At 35.0% G+C, this 16,897-nt stretch overlaps 1 protein-coding gene across 4 annotated transcripts in view; it reads left to right on the forward strand.

Annotated features, from left to right (window-relative positions):
- The window catches only part of GALNT13 (polypeptide N-acetylgalactosaminyltransferase 13), a 982,370-nt gene that overhangs the window by 492,286 nt on the left and 473,187 nt on the right, over nucleotides 1-16,897 (forward strand). For all 4 annotated transcript variants that reach the window (XM_079925131.1, XM_079925129.1, XM_079925128.1 and 1 more), the window contains one exon: nucleotides 1,792-2,037. In XM_079925131.1, the coding sequence (XP_079781257.1) occupies nucleotides 1,896-2,037 (142 nt within the window). In that variant the 5' untranslated portion in view covers nucleotides 1,792-1,895. The remainder of the gene's footprint in view (nucleotides 1-1,791; nucleotides 2,038-16,897) is intronic.

The raw sequence follows: 16,897 nt of genomic DNA on the forward strand, positions 1-16,897 counted from the left end.
TAGATCTTTATGATAAAAAGAGCCTGTAATATATAGATCTTATATAATATATAGATTTTTATTATAGGATATTTTATTTTAAGGTATTCCTTCTAAATCTGGGAATGGCCATCTAGCTACCATCAGTGTTATATATGCATTTCCATAGGACTTTTTTCTACAACAAACTGAAGGCGCCTGTTCCATCTTAGGACCAAAAAAAGACAGAAAATTTAATAGCTTGAATTGTTTCAAATATCATATTCAGTGAAATATACATAAAGTAACAGGAAATATATATATGGGAATCCTTCCCTTGTCGTCAGGTTTAGAGGTTGAATTCCAGTGTTTAGTTATAATTTTTACAGAAAAATGAAGTTGAAACGAAATAAAATAATTAGTATGCCATTTTTTCAAGAAAAATAACAAATAAACCTCAAATATCATGCATTCCTTAGATTTGTACATTTTGTATCTTTCTGTTTTAAATATATGTTGAATAAATGTAAATTTTATGTAGATATTGAAAGTAGAGTCTTTGTTATAATAATTTTTTAAATTGTCGCTTCATGTAAACTTTGTTACTAGTCTGGTTAGATTTGTAACAGGCAACAGCATTTGTGTTGCTTTATGATGCAACGTCAGCTGCCATTAATTTAAAGAACTTCTGCCTCAGCAAATTGTACTTTGATGTTTTTATTTTGAGACAAGTGTTTGTGAAATAGTCCAAGTATCTTTGTATTTAATAGCTGTTCTCCTCAAATATCTGTCAAAACTGTTACTTATCTTATTCACATCAATAAATATATACTCCAGTTTCTATTATTTTAATGTATCAAATTATACGAGACTTTTATTTTGATATAGTTACTGTAGAGATAGAAATGAATTAACCAGGTAGTTATTGTTCTATGTAGTGTAAATAAAACAAATATGTGTATGGTATTGAATATCTCTCAATAATTGCACACATGTCTTTGTTATGCCTTTAGAATCCTTGCTCTGGTTATTTTAAGTCACTTTATATTAATGTATTATCCTCTGAAATTATTCTCTGATAATTTCTTTGAATGTGTACTGCCCATTCTCAAATGCACATTTGTAGTGGATACTTTCTATGCAGAGCAGATGGGCTTTTTAAGTCTAAATAACTGGTGACTTATTCCATGTAATTGCCCTTTTTGAGAATCTGAGAATTTTGTGTGTGTGTTTGTTTTATATCTTAACATTAATAACTATGTGTTCTGCAGGACAGTTTACAAGTGTTATCGTATTTGGTCCTCATAGCAAATCTTTAAGTTTGACATTATTATTTTCATTTTATAGATGAGAAAACTGAGGCTTAGAAAGTCTCCCCTACATAGGAAGTAAATAGGCCCAGGCCTATCTATGCATAAAGTCCAGCTCTTAGCCACTGCAATAGATAGTAGTCCAGGATGATTTCTAGTTCAGCAGTATTGGCTCCTTAAAAGTGCTGAATCCCAGTAAATTTAGAATTGCACTACTTTACAACCTGGTGCTTTACAGAATACCATGAAAGGACTTTAAGAAAAAGGCAATACAACTTGAAGAAATCAAGTAGTTGTCAAGGGCCCAGCAGAGTAGTGGCAGATCTAGGATTAGCTGTTAGAATTTTAGCCACCTGGTTTACTTACAAAACTTTCATTTATTTGGGCTTTTAATTCTGAACTTGAAGGCCAAGTGCCGATATATATGGGAGCATTAAATAAGTCATATATTTCATGTTATATCACATTTATGCAAAATAAACTTTTCAATAATTAATTTTTCTTCTTTTTTTTTTTAATACAGTGGGGTGCATCCTGCTTTTATCCTGGAGTTCACCCCTGTGGCTTGGATTTATCACAGTTGTATCTGTCTTCGATCTCTGTGTTAACTAGAAATCAAGGAAAGACATGAGGAGGTTTGTTTACTGCAAGGTGGTTCTAGCCACTTCACTGATGTGGGTTCTTGTTGATGTCTTCTTACTCCTGTACTTCAGTGAATGTAACAAATGTGATGACAAGAAGGAGAGGTCCCTGCTACCTGCCCTGAGGGGTAAGTGCTTATGAAGCAAATGTTTCTTTCATAGCGATGAAAATGGTGGTGACTCATGACAAAACATGAAAGCATTTGGGCAGAACTATTAATGTACATTTAACCATGGGAAAGCTACTTTATGTTTCTTGGCCTCAGGTGTCTTGTCAGAAGAAATGAGTTAGCTAACCTCTAAGGTACCTTCTAATTCTAATAATTCCAATGTTTTGTGACTGTAGTGAACATTCAAATTGGACAGAATTTTAAATTTTGGCTTCCAGAAGTATAAGCCTTTAGAGTCCAAGCACATAACATAAAAGAGGAAAACTACTACAGTGAGATGGTGAGGATTGTAGCGAAATGAGACTACACATGACAGCCCTTAAAACTTCCAAAAGCAATAAAAAAAAAAAAGGCACAATGTATTTTTAACAAAACACATGTTGGTGGCCAGATTTAACCTGTGGGCTACCAGGTTGTTGCCCTATGTTAAAGGCAAAAGATAATTTCAAGTGTATTATAAAGTCACTTTAACTCAATATTCCCTATTTAGGAACCAGTTTCAATGACTAGATAAGAGTGAATGCTAAAGAAACATAATAATTTATATAAATGGTGATTTATTAAGTAAAGTCATAGAGATTCATTTCCTGAAGTTATTCCAAGTAATTTTCCTATGCTTTCTGTTGACTTAAATACCTATTAATTTACTTCTAAAATATTCCTAGTAAATGAGTGCTTCTAAAGTACTTAAGCATGCTTGAAATTAGTTTTATTCTCATTGAATTAAACATTAAAAAAAATCTAGTTTACATTAATTCTCTACTTAGCAAAATGTTTCTTTATAAACATGACAAAAGGTAAACTTTGAGTTCCTGTTGATATGTTTGTACCTTTTGGAAAAGTGAATCTAAATTACTGACTTGAGATTTGCATTTATTTAATGAATGTAATCTGCTTTTAATGTTACAGATATTTTTGAGGTTATTTATTAATCAAACTATGCTAATAAAATGAATTTCATTGATATTATCAGTTGTGTGAAGTTTAGGGAAACAGAGAAAAGCATTTCCAAAAATTAATTTTTGTTGAAAGAGTTTGTTGGACATCTTTAGTTTGCTTTGCAATAATTCTCTGGTCCAATTGGAGAAATTCTGATTATCTTCCTCTTTTCAAAATGAGTCTAATTCTCTCACTACATTTTTTGACTAATACAAAGAATTGAGAGAAAGTACTTTGGAACTGACAGAACCTAGACCCATATAGGTAGTTTATATACATTTTTTATGCCTTTAATTAGAATTATTCAAAGAGGAGAACTTTATGAGTCCATCAGTTTTCGATAAATGAATATGGGGATTAATTTGCTGATCTTTGGTTAGGATCCCAGAATAAATCAGCCTTTTTTGGTTTTTTGTTAGAACCAGTTGAGCTGCTGCTTGGCTGAAAGTGGAAATGTGTTTTGATGGATCACATCAGTTTAGAATGTTCACTTTGTCATTTGTTGAATGGAGACTTCTAGATTGGTCACAAAAAAGGTTATAATCTGATTCAGCAAAACTATGACAGCCTTTTCTGGAAGTACCAAAAAAGCAGTTTTGCTGATTTAATGCTAAATTTCAAATCTCAAAAAGTAAAATTTAATGATGCAAGGCAAAAATAGTAATTTTTCCATGTACTTAAAATGTAAAATTAAACAATACTCTCTTTATTTTTAAGACTTATTTAATGTTATACAGTAATATTTGTCTTGAAAAAATGAAAATTAGGCTTTATGGTTTTTAATTTCATCTTCTACTGTTACTTATTATTTCAGAATATTACTTTATTTGGGAATTTGTGCCATGTATTTCAAATAATATTTTATTTACAGGTAGGTGATGTTGTGCAAAGTGCACTTGACTGAAATTTTCATGTTCTAGATATGTTAAAAACAGGCTTTTTTGACAAAAAATTTGATCTTTCCAGACCTTTGTGTCTCCATTATTAAAACAAAGGGCTTGGACTAGGGCTTTTCTAAGATCCCTTCTAGTTCTAAATTTTAAACAACTTGTAAATACCCAATATTAGCATACACTCTGAATTAATTTTTGAGATATGTTCATTCATTCACCAAATCATCAATTATTTGTTAAGTGCCTCTCAAGTTAACAAGTTGTGCATCTTAAACTTAACAAAGTTGCATGTCAATTATATCTCAATTTAAAAAAAAAGAAGAACATAGTCTAGTAATGGTCAAAGAAAAAAATCCCAAGCATCAGGACCTCTGGCTTCATAGGTGGTATAACAAGATTACCCCACAGTTAAAAGCCCAGCTTTGTTGACCGGCCTGGTCCTCACCTCCTCCACCTTGAATTAGTTGTGTGACTTTTGGCAAATTCCTTAACAAAACCTTGGTGATCAAGACTGTAGTAATTGGCACAAAGGGTAGACAAACTGCACAATGCAACAGAATAGAGACCCTAGAAGTACACACACACAAGTTTGGACCATTCAGTATATGACTGAGGAAGCACTACAGATCAATGTGGGAAAGAAGAGCTCTTTCAATAAATATAGCTGAAAATAAAATGGTAATCTGGGTGGAAAACAGATGAAGCTGGATGCTTAACTCATGTCATAAACCAAGATATACTTTGGAAATATTAATGTCACAAGAAAACTTAACTTTTAGCAGAAAAAAAATAGGCATTTATAAGACCATGAATTAAGGAACAATTCTAAAACACTATACAAAATCATTGACCATAAAAGAAAATATTGATAAATTTGACTATATTAAAATTGAGAAAGTTGATTCACTTAAATATACCTTAAAAAAGGTAAAAAGGGAAGTTACAAACTGTAGAAGATGTTCAAAGAACATGTAACTGAGAGGTTATTGTCAGGTATATATAAATAACTCCCGTTATTAGTATGAGAAGCCCACATAGGCCAACAGGAAAAAATGGGCAATAAACATGAATAGATACTCCTTGGAAAAGGAAACAAATATAACAAAACAAAAAAAGAACCTTATGAAAAAATATTTAACATTAATTGTGATGAGGGAAATGCAGACCAAGACTATAATGATGTATTTATATTCATTCAATTGGCAAAAATTAAAAAGGCTGATAATACCAGTTGTTAGAGATGATGCACCTCCACATTTTTATAGTAACTTCAGATAACGGTTTGGCATCATCTCTGAAATCTAAAAAATTCATGGATGACTCAGCACTCCTCGTGATATAAGTTTTTCCATATAAACAAATATTTCATAGTGCTACTGTTCATAAAAATGAAAGCTGAAAATAATCCATAGGTCAGTCAAAGGAAAAGCTGATGTATGAATAGTGATATAAAATGAAAGAGAATAGTATATTTTAGTCAAATGAATGAACTACAGCAACCTGTACCAGTATGAATTAATCCTCATGATACAATAGTAAGTACAGAAGTTTATTGATATCTTTCAGAGATGATATATGGCATGGTACAATTTGAAAAGCTAAAACTAACTAAAAATTTAAAATATACGCTTTAGGACTCTACAGAGATATGACAAGACTTTTTATGAAGCAATAAAGCTAATTATGAACATAGGATTTAGGATGTCGTTTGTCATGTGCAGGGGGCAACAGTAATGTGGAGCGTTACTAGGGTCCTAGGTTTGTTTTGGATGTGGGTTTGATGTATCTGTTACATAATACAGATAACTAAGCGAGTGAATAAGAGCCACTGAATGGATTTGAAAAAAATGGGAAGCCACTGAAGAGGTTTAAAAGACAGCAGACATGATCACCTCTGTGTTGTGGAGAGATCACATGTGGAGACTAGATTGGGGAAGAGCCATCTCTTCACGGAGGCAGGGTAGGAAGTTGTGGTAGCCTTTCGTGAATTCTGTGTGGGAGGTGAGGGCTGCTTAGAGCAGAGCAGTGCCAGTGAGTTGTGAGAGAAGTGGGTATAATGAAGAGGTATTTGAGATATTGGGAGCTTGCTTGACTGGCTCTGGCGGGTGGAGGAGATGGAAGTGCCGAGGACAGATCTCAGGTTTCTTGCAGGGCATTATTTGATCCAGTTTCCTGAGAGCGGAGATGGAGGAGGAGACGTTTTGAGGGTGGATATTGAGTTTATTTTGGACATGTTGAGTTTGAGACACATGTTGGGCAACTGAATGGAACTGTTCAGTAGGAAGTTGACTACATTATTAAACTCTAAGTATCAAACTTAAAAGCCATCATTATTCTTTCTAAAACGGATTACATTCTTCTCTTCCTTATTAAATGGAGTATATGGGATATAATTAAATCTTTCCTTCTGAGTCAGCATTATCATTTCGCACATCAATTATTGAATGATGCTGTAAAAAATGATTATTTTAGGGACTTTCATGGGAGCACAAAGACTTGTTCCAATATTAGATACAGACCCATGAATCCTTTTCCTTTTCCTATTTTCTAGAGGATTGCTTTTGGGTAACATAAGGTCTTGTCAGGGGAGCATATTAACTCTTTTATGCCACTCTGGGGCCACTTAGAGCTAAAATGCACCGAAGGATTTTTTTTTTTTTTTTTTTTGCGGTACGCGGGCCTCTCACTGCTGTGGCCTCTCCCGTTGCGGAGCACAGGCTCCGGACGCGCAGGCTCAGCGGCCATGGCTCACGGGCCCAGCTGCTCCGTGCATGTGGGATCTTCCCGGACTGATGCAGGCGGACTCTCAACCACCGCGCAACCAGGAAAGCCTGCACTGAAGGATATTTCTAACTCCTAACTGGTATGGAGTACTAAGTGGTGCTGCTCCCAAGTTGGAAGAGTTAGAATAGCTATTTGAGAGAACAGGTATTTAAAAAGACCGGTGTTGCTGCAGTGCACCCACAAACGCTTTGGGGAAATCTGAGGTCATGTGGCCAGTCTGCATGAGCACCATGCATAATGAGTCCTCCTCCACCACCTCCACCCAGGGCCGCACGTCCTCAGGCAAGTTAATTTGTCTCTCTGGGCCTCAGTCACCATCTGTAAAACAAAATGGATATGAGTCATGGTTTTAAGTCACGCTCATCTCCAAATGAAGAATTATGTTTCTAGCTATTTTTTTCAATAAAACTATGGAAAATGAACTATTTTCGTATCTGGCTTTTGGTCAGTCCATAGACAATGTGTAGTCTGCTATGAGAACTGGTGATGTGGAAGTGACATGGGGAGAGGTCTGCTTAGAAACCCCAGAAGAGCCTTCTCATCATCACAGAAGACAAAAGGGATCTAAAGTTATGATATTCGAGAAGGGAAGGAACCTGCACTTCTTTAACTGATCTTGAATCTTGAACATATTACACATACTTGGGAAACGAAATAAAATTTACCTTCAAGAAAAGGGGAGGGAGAGGAATATCTAAGAAAGTTGTTGCCTGTATATAGACAAAGATAAGTACATTAGCCAATGATAACAAAAATAATTATAAGCTATGATTGCTCTAAATTATTTACACATGTTAACTTAATTTTCACAAAACATATGTGAAGTAGACATTCTTCTTTTACATATAAGGAAACTGAAGCAGAGCGAGCATATGGGGAATCACTTCTGTGTTTCTCTTTTACTCACACACGCAATACTTCTAACACCAGATGTGTGGACTTTTCCCCCACACCAAGCAATTCTCTGCGACGTCAGCTGAGCGTCCTACAATTCTGACACTGCCTATCTGGAGTAAGCATCAGACCCCACAAGTTAAGGGCTCAGTCCCACAAGGATGCCCCCACTTCATACACGGATCGCCGGTCCCAGGTTGTCACCAGTACTTCTGATCAACCTGCTATAACTTGGCGCTTCCTTGAACACTTCTTGAGTTTGATAATTTGCCAGAATGCCTCACGGAACTCAGGGTAACATTTATTTACATTTACCAGTTTATTATAAAGGATATAATAAAGGATATGTGTGAACAACCAGATGAAGAGTTACATAGGTTGAGGTCCAGAAAGGTCACAAGTACAGGAGCTTCTGTGCCCATGGAGTTGGGGATATGACCCTCCTGTCATGTAGATGTGTTGATCAACCCAAAAATTCTCTGAACCCTATACTTTTGGGATTTTTATGGAGGTTTCATCATATAGATATGATCGATTGCCAAGTCAGTCTCCAGCCCTTCTCCCATTCCTGGAGGATGGGAGGTAGAGCTGAATATTCCAAGCATCTAATCATGGCCTGGTCTTTCTGGTGACCAGCCCCATCCAGGAGCTATCCAGGAGCCCACCCAGAGTCACCTCATTAAAACAAAAGATGCTCCTATTAGATGCTCTAATCCCAGGAAATTCCAAGGGATGTAGGAGCTCCGTGTCAGGAACCAGGGTCATGGACCAAACATTAGAACAAAAGATGCTTCTGGTGCTCTTATAACGTAGGACATTGTAAGGGTTAGAGTAGCGCTGTGCCAGGAGCTGGATCCAGAGACCAGTACCTCCTATGATTTCACGGTGTGGTTAAGAGGGAGTGCCAGAATTTTAACAACCAATGGAACAGGAGTTGGGTATTACAATGCAAGTTCAGTAAAGGGCTTTGTTATCACTTAATGCCAGTTTGCATTGGAGTTTAAGTGCCATGCTTTCATTCAAATACCAGTATGGAGTACACAGTCTGAAAATGTGAATTGACTGGATTGTCTTCATTCTCAGAGACACTAGAGAGACTCAGCCCAAACTCCCTGTCTAGTAGGATGTATAAATCCCAGTCAGGAAAATATTTCCTAGGGACCATTCTGGTTTCAGATCATTTATAAAACAGTAAGTATCACCTTATCTGGTATTTTAAGGTTTTGCAAAGTTACTTTCATCCACTTAAGTGGATGAAAGACCTCTTCACTTAAGACCTCTTCACTGCTGCTCTGAATTGGGGGAAATCAAGAAGATGAGTGGAATTGTTGACTGGAATCTCGATGCCATACCTCCATGTTTCCCTTGATCCTGCCTGGGACACTCCCTGCTTTCCTCTCATAAATCTGGGGACACAGGTAGCCTTGCAGGATCTTAGTTTCCCAGCCAGGGATCGAACCTAGGCCCTGGCAGGGAAAGAGCAGAGTCCTAACCACTGGACTGCCAGGGAATTCCCTCTTTTGTTTCCTTCTAAATGATCTTCTCATAACATTAACGCCTAGCCATGTACTTATTTATTAAACAGTAAATGTTTATTGATTTTGTTTGATTAATCTTTAGTGCTTCAGGGGAGAGTTCCTGTGACTAGGTGTGAGAGGAAACCGAAAACTTGTGAATTAAAGTGTTAAAACTAACACCACATTTGGGACTTCCCTGGTGGTGCAGTGGTTAAGAATCCGCCTGCCAACTCAGGGGACACGGGTTTGAGCCCTTGTCTGTGAAGATTCCACATGCCGCGGAGCAAATAAGCCCGTGCACCACAGTTACTGACCCTGCACTCTAGAGCCCGCGAGCCACAACTACTGAGCCTGCGTGCCACAACTACTGGAGCCCACGTGCCTAAAGCCTGTGCTCCACAACAAGAGAAACCACTGCAATGAGAAGCCCACGCACCGCAATGAAGAGTAGCCCCCGCACACCGCAACTAGAGAAAGCCCATGCACAGCAATGAAGACCCAACACAGCCATTAAATTAATTAATTAATTAATTAATTAAAAAGGAAAAGAACCCTAATGCCACATTTTTCTTGTTTTTTAAAAATATGGCTTTACCTTTTGGGGGGAGGGTAGAAGAGTGTGATTGGTTAAAATGCACTGTCAGTATTGGAATTGCCCCACATAAATTATGATGACCACTGGAACTTTCAGGTGATAATATTTATAGTCATACAAAAAGTGGGATATATGGACAGTCACCTTGGATTAAAGGCATATATGTCCCAGATAATTTTCGATCAAGTTTATAAATAGTTTTCAAAAGTTAATAGACTTTATAAAATTTTGACTTTTGATTTTGCTTTTGCCTTTCATAGTTTTATTTACAATTCACTCTGAGCCCTTCTCCAGTCCACATGGACATAGCAATGTCAGGAAGAAAAATAAATTGTAATAATGAATAATTATGAGGTTTACTGTGCCAAGTGCTTTATAGATACACTGTTTCGATTAGTTCTCACAGTGGCATTGAGGGTAGGTACTATTATTATTCTTATTTACATATAAGAAACTGAGATCTGAAAAGGTTAATTAACTTCCCCAAGGTTTCAAAACTAAGAAGAGGGAAGAAAGGGCTCACAGCCTGGTTTGTCAGACTTCTGAGCCCACACTTTGAACCACAGTGTTATGCCGTGTCCCTGACTCAGGTGCCTAGACTAATTTAAGGCAAAATAATCATAACATTTATATAGTATTTATAAAATATTTACGCATATAGGAATATTTCTGGAGGACAAAGAAGGAGGTGGCCACCGACCTTGGGTAAAAACATGTCATATTTAATTAGGAGAATAGTACTCTGGCAGGCTTACCTGTCTGAAAGGTAGGCTTTCAGACTTTAGCAATTTTACATTTATTGAGTTTCTACAGTATACTAATTAATTTAGGTTGCAATTTTCCTCAGCAGTTTCCTTTGGGGCCAAGCCTCTGAAGTCTTACAAAGAATGATTAAAAGTTCTGAACAGTAGGGAAGCACCGTTTTTTCCCAAAACTTTAATAAAAATGATTGATACAATTTTTGCATCCATTTATTCAATGGTACTGGGCTAGGTAATATGAAATATCCAAAATTTAATCAAATAGAACATCTGTCTTCAGGAATCACACAGTCTACTGGAGACGTGACATGTACATTACAAGATAGAAAGTGGTGGCTGCTATAAGAGAGATACCAAGTAAACTGCTGTGAGAGGCCCTGACATACATAAATTATGTGGACATTGGAAAACTGGGAGGAAGCAAGTACCAGGAGGGAATAAATTATCAGAGGAAAGCTATTGGCTTTCCCAAAATGAGGATGTAAGAAATCAGTGAATCGGTTGATTGGGGCAGAGTCAGACTCAAAGGGGATTTCTAGATTTTAGGTTAAAAGTTAGGATAAAGACAGATTTTAAAGGACTTTGAGTACTGGGGAAATGAATTTTTAACTTTGTTCTTTAGGAAATGGGGAACCATTGAAGGTTTCTGGAAAAGAAAAGATGTGTTTATTGTCAGATAAAGTTTGGAAGGGTAATGCAGTGCTGTTTATTAAATATGCAAGAGAGTAGCACTAATACATTTTTATCTTTATTCAGATAGAGACTCAGATGCTCAAGTTTTATTTATTAATTAAAACCACTTGAATTAGATGGTAACTAAATGGAATATTAATTCATTTAAATTCTTTGCTCTGTAAATTAACTGGTAGAACAAGAAAGTTTTCTGTTTCGTAAAATCAAGTTTAGATAGTGTATAAAAAAGTAACTATTCAAAATCTTTACTTATTTAGTATGAAGTAAAATGAGACAATCCATTCAACAAACATTTGAGTGCTTGATTGTGTCAGAGCTGGGGTTAGAAGAATAAAGAATCACTCTTATTTTCACGTTTAGAGGGGGAGAAAGGAATTCAGAATTGTATGAATAAAATGTCAGCATATCAATGCTGTGCTGTCAGGAGGGGTGAGAATATATGAAATAAAGAGAAAAAACATCAATAAGCCAACATCTGCCTTTTGAGGACAAGATCTAATTGTCAATTCCATAAAGACTAGAGTAGACTGAGCAGAGAATGGAGGACAAAACGTATTACCAAATAGTCCACCAGTAAAATGGAAATGGACAAATTTTATCTCTGCCCACTGGAAATCATGGTCACTAAAGGGCTGTGTTGCAGCAGAGACAGCTACTCATCCTGGGTGCTCAATTAATAATTGTTGAATGAATGCACAAGCAGCGTGGCACTTTCTGAGTGTTCTCATGATGATAGAGTATCCGGTATAGGTGGATGATTAAGCAACTTGAAATAACTCAATTATCATGGCAAACATATTTTTGTTGTTGTTACTGTTTACACACATAGTCCAAACCTTTTCTTTACTTTTTATTGGCTTATGTAGTTTGATTTACAGCCCCAGCTGGCAAATGTATAGCCAAGGGACTCTCTTTTTTTCCTTCAGAATGTGTCTTGCATTGCACTGTTATACACAGTCACTGTGATGCAGGGTGTCTAAGAACACTGCATATTGACACATGGTAGTGCTGTCATTGAAGAGAGCTCTGATGGAGCAGAGCAGGCAGATCAGGTAGGATGTGTGGAATGAACTAATACATAGAAGACCCAGAGGAACATTTATGAAAGTTCGACTGAGGAATATTGAAAAAGATGTAAGTGTGTGGTAGATTTTATTCATCTGTAAAAAGAAGATGGGAAAATGGAGATGATGGAAAATGAATAAAAGAAAGTAATACTGGACAGGTTTAAAAGTGAAAAAAATCCAATAAAAAAGGAAAATTACCGAGAATAAAGTGATGGAGCTGTAGAACAGGACCCATGGTTAGTCAATAAGTAAGGCTCAATGTAAATATAACTTTGGGAATGATTGAGGATAGTAGCTAGGTAAGAAATATTATTTTAAAATAAATTTTATTGAGGTATAACATAATGCTCCCTTTTAAGTGTGCAATTTGATGAGTTTGACAAGTGAATCCCAGGGTTCAACCTCACAAGGATGACACCCCTAAAATGTTCCCACACATCCCAAGCAGTCAATCCCTCCACTCTAGCCCCAGACAACCACTGATAGGTCTTTTGTGACTATTTGTTAGTTTTGCCTATTCTAGAAAATCTGACGATGACTATGAATTCTTGTGTGTCTGGTTATTTTTGCTCAGCATATGGGTTTTGAGATTAATCTATGGTGTTGAGTTTATCAGAGGTTCTATTGCTGAGCAGTATTCTGTTGTATGTATATATTACAATTTGTTTATCCTTTCACCTGTTGATGGACATTTACATTCTTTCCATGGCTGTTATGAATAAAGTTGCTACATTTGTACACAAATCTATGTTTACATATGTGGACATATGTTTTTACAACTCTTGGGTAAATATCAAGGAGTGGTAGTGCTCAGTCATATGCTAAATGTATTTTAATTTTGTAAGATACTGCCAGTCTGTTTTCCCAAGTTGTTAGACTTTGCTATTCCCATCAGCAACATAGGAGAGATTTAGTTACTCACATCCTAGCCAACACTTCCTAGTCAGTGTTTGTAATTTGAACCATTTTTGTGAGTTTGTAATGATATATCATGGTGGTTTTAATTTGTGTGTCATGATAACTAGTGATATTGATTTTTTTTTCATTTTTTGGGGGGCCAGTTTTCTTTTATGAAGTGTTTGTCAGGTTCTTTGGGCTATTTTGTAATTGGGTTGTTTATGGCTTGCCTTTTAAAATTTTTTAAAAGGTATCTTTCAAAGAGCAGAGATTTTTTATCTTGATGAAGTCCAGTGTATCTTTTTTTCTTCTTTTGTTGTTCTTTTGGTATCCTATTTAAGAAATCTCTGCCTACGCCGAGGCCACTCTGTATTTCTTCTAGAAGATTTATGGTTGTAGTTTATAAGATTTGAGTTAATTTCTGTGTATGATGTGAAGAGAGTCAAGGTTATATTTTTCCAAAATAAAAACTCAGCTGTTCCAGAAACATTTGTTCCTTGAAGATAAGAAAGGAATGGATTTTAGAAATAAGAACAACACTTCATTGTAATATTTCTCAGTATGCATCTATAAGTTTTTCTATTGCTTATATGTATGACTTAGTTATAAATATTTGAGTTTATTTTCTAGAATTCATTGCATATTATACAGAATTGATGTAAAATTTGTTATATAACTTGAAAAGTATCCAACTGTTACTAACCAAATCTTCTTTAGATATTTTAACTTGAAGGCAAATGAAAAATCTAATCTATTATATTAACATAAAAAAAGTACTATTTATTTCTCTGATAATAAAATTAATAAATAATTATTGTAGTAAAATATAAAATACAAATAAAGAGAAGAAAAATAATGTGGAATGCCATCCAGAAATTTCCACATACTAAAATAAAATTTAATATTTAAACTTTTTTTGATCAATATAGCATGAGCATTTTGTCCTGCATGAAATAGCTTTCAAAACATAGTTTTAATGGGTAATATTTTATCATATGTATTTATCATAACTTCCATAATTAACTACCTTTCATTAATTTTCATGTGTATTGCTCCTAATTTTTTTACCACTAAATAATGTTATGAACATCTTTAGGAAGTTGTTTTTAAACAGTTTTAAACATATTGCTGATTATATTCTTAGGCTATATTCTTGGTTATGGGATTTATTTTTTAAAGGTGTACATATTTTTAAAAGTTTCTTGATAGACATTTTTAATGACTTCCTGGAAAGGCCACTAATATTCACATCTCATTATCAATATATGAGAATACTTATCTCACCATGTTATTTGTAATTTAATTTAAAACACATTTGCTAATTAGAGTACTTTCTAATCACAATTTTAAAAATCATTTTTATGTTTTATTGTACTTACATTTTTATGTTTTATTGTATTTACATTAAAATTTTACTATTAAATACTGAACTTAAATATATGCTGTCCTCATGTTCAGAGTTTTGAAATGTAAAGATAAACGGACGAAGGCTTAAAAGATGTGATATATTAGACATTGTAGAATATATTAAGCAATTACAGAATCTGGGTGTTGGTAAAATTCTGCTTCTAGCTATGACACATTTGGTGGTACCAGTAAACTCCATAGGGAAAGGAAGATAAATATAAAACTTTGGGCTGTAATTGGAGGAAAGACCTGTTCAGGACTAAACTGAGAGGTTCTTGTCTTCACAAATTCTTTGAGTTTTTCTGTTTTTAATTTTTTTCACATTGAATGATTTGATCTGTATGTATTTTATTTTTGTGTAATAATGAGGGTGTATTTTTTTCAATAATTACTTGTGATGTCTTTCCTCTCATTACTGATTTGTAATGTTAAAATTGGCATGTAGAAAATCTTTGTATCTAGCAAGGTCTTTATATGATCTATTTATTTGATTCCATTGATTCCTTTCCATATGACTAAAAGTGATATGATTTTAAATCGTATTCCAGAGTTAAACTGTTTTAATTATTTAGCTTTATATTATCTGATGAAACACTTGACAAGTTGTAAACTGCAGTAGTCAGGAAAATGAGTACATTATAGTTCTAATCTCGGCTTTGCTACTTTTAGGGTATCTCCCTCTCCCTGTAGCACTGTGCCTTGATCTATAAAATGAGAGGCTTGGAGCAGACCTACTCTTCTCTGTATCTAAACTTTATGATTTTTTTTCATGATAAATGAATGGAAAGTATTGTGTTATCGTTGAATCTCACCATATTTCTAAATAGCATCAGGCTGTGGAAATGTGTTAGAATATTCATCTAAAAATTATATTTGGCATTACTAGAACCAGTATCCTTAATCTGTTTTGTTTCATACTTTTTGGAAGTACTTTCACATGAGTTTTCTTATAGGTCTGTCTCACTGATTCTATTTTGTTGGTATAATGAGTGGGGATATTGGATATAAAATAGTATAGTGGCAAGAACACCCGTCCTGTGGTTGGAAGATCTGGACTTTATCATGGCTCTGGCCTTAACTAGAAGCCTTATCCAAACAGAATCTCACTTCCTCCGTCTTTTGAGGATTAAATAGATGCACTAAAAAAATGCTTTAGGAATCATACAAAACTCTACAAAAAGAAATTAGTGCAAAAGACCCCTAATTTACCTGAAGTTAATAGTTCTCAAAACAAAATCTTATTCCTTTAAATAAAAATACTTTACAAATATTGTTATTATTAAAAATCCCTTAGGACTTCCCTGGTGGAGCAGTGGTTAAGAATCTGCCTGCCAATGCAGGGGACATGGGTTCAATCCCTGGTGCAGGGAGATCCCACATGCTGTGGAGCAACTAAGCCCACGTGCCACAGCTACTGAAGCCAGCATGCCCTAAAGCCCATGCTTCACAACAAGAGAAGCCACCGCAATGAGAAACCTGGGCACCACAACGGAGAGTAGCCTCCACTCTCTGGAACTAGACAAAGCCCGTACACAGCAACGGAGACCCAACGCAACCAAAAAAAAAAAAAAAATGCTTTAAATATAATACATGATTCCCTCTTTGGAAGATTAATTCTTCTTTCAAGTTACAGTAACACAATCTTTATTTAAAAAATGTTTTTTCAATGTAGAAAAATATAAGAAAGGATATAAATATACCTATAAGCAAACCACATATAGATTATTATAATTAAAGTTTTGGTTTTTTCTTTATATTTCTAAGAGGGATCCTACTTTATTTCATTTTTATATTCTGCTTAAGCCTTTGAATTTATATTTTGGACATTTTCCTGCATCATCAAATATTCCTTAAAACAATTTTACTGGCTGTGCAATATTGTATCTCATACATCATAATTTGTTTCCCTCTAGCTTTTAAAGGGAGGATAAAAAGTATCAAAAGTCTTTATTAGTTCCTCACTTATAACTGTCTTCATTATTTGCTGCTGTGTAGTATGTTTCTATTGTAGTTTTGTCTTTTTCTTTAGTGTAATTGATGAGTTGTAATTTATTTCATTATTAATGTACCCATTTGGGGCATGCCTAATTTACTCATTATTACATGAGATATAAACTGGATCTCAAAAGATAGATTCCTGGAGGTGAGAAATTGTTGTTGAGGAGATTGGCACTCCTATAGAATTAGAAGTTTTGTGTGCATAATTAATAACATCTTTACCATCATTAGAGCTACTGCTTATTGTCTACTGTATGCCAAGCCTTCCACTCAACCATGTGCTGTATCGTTTAGTCTTCAGACACCTTCATGAAGAAGTTAAGAGAAAATTATCTTAATAGAATTTTGTGAACTCACTGTTTTGAATTATTGC

This window comes from Stenella coeruleoalba (assembly GCF_951394435.1).
Source record: "Stenella coeruleoalba genome assembly, chromosome: 6".
Classification (NCBI taxonomy): domain Eukaryota; kingdom Metazoa; phylum Chordata; class Mammalia; order Artiodactyla; family Delphinidae; genus Stenella; species Stenella coeruleoalba.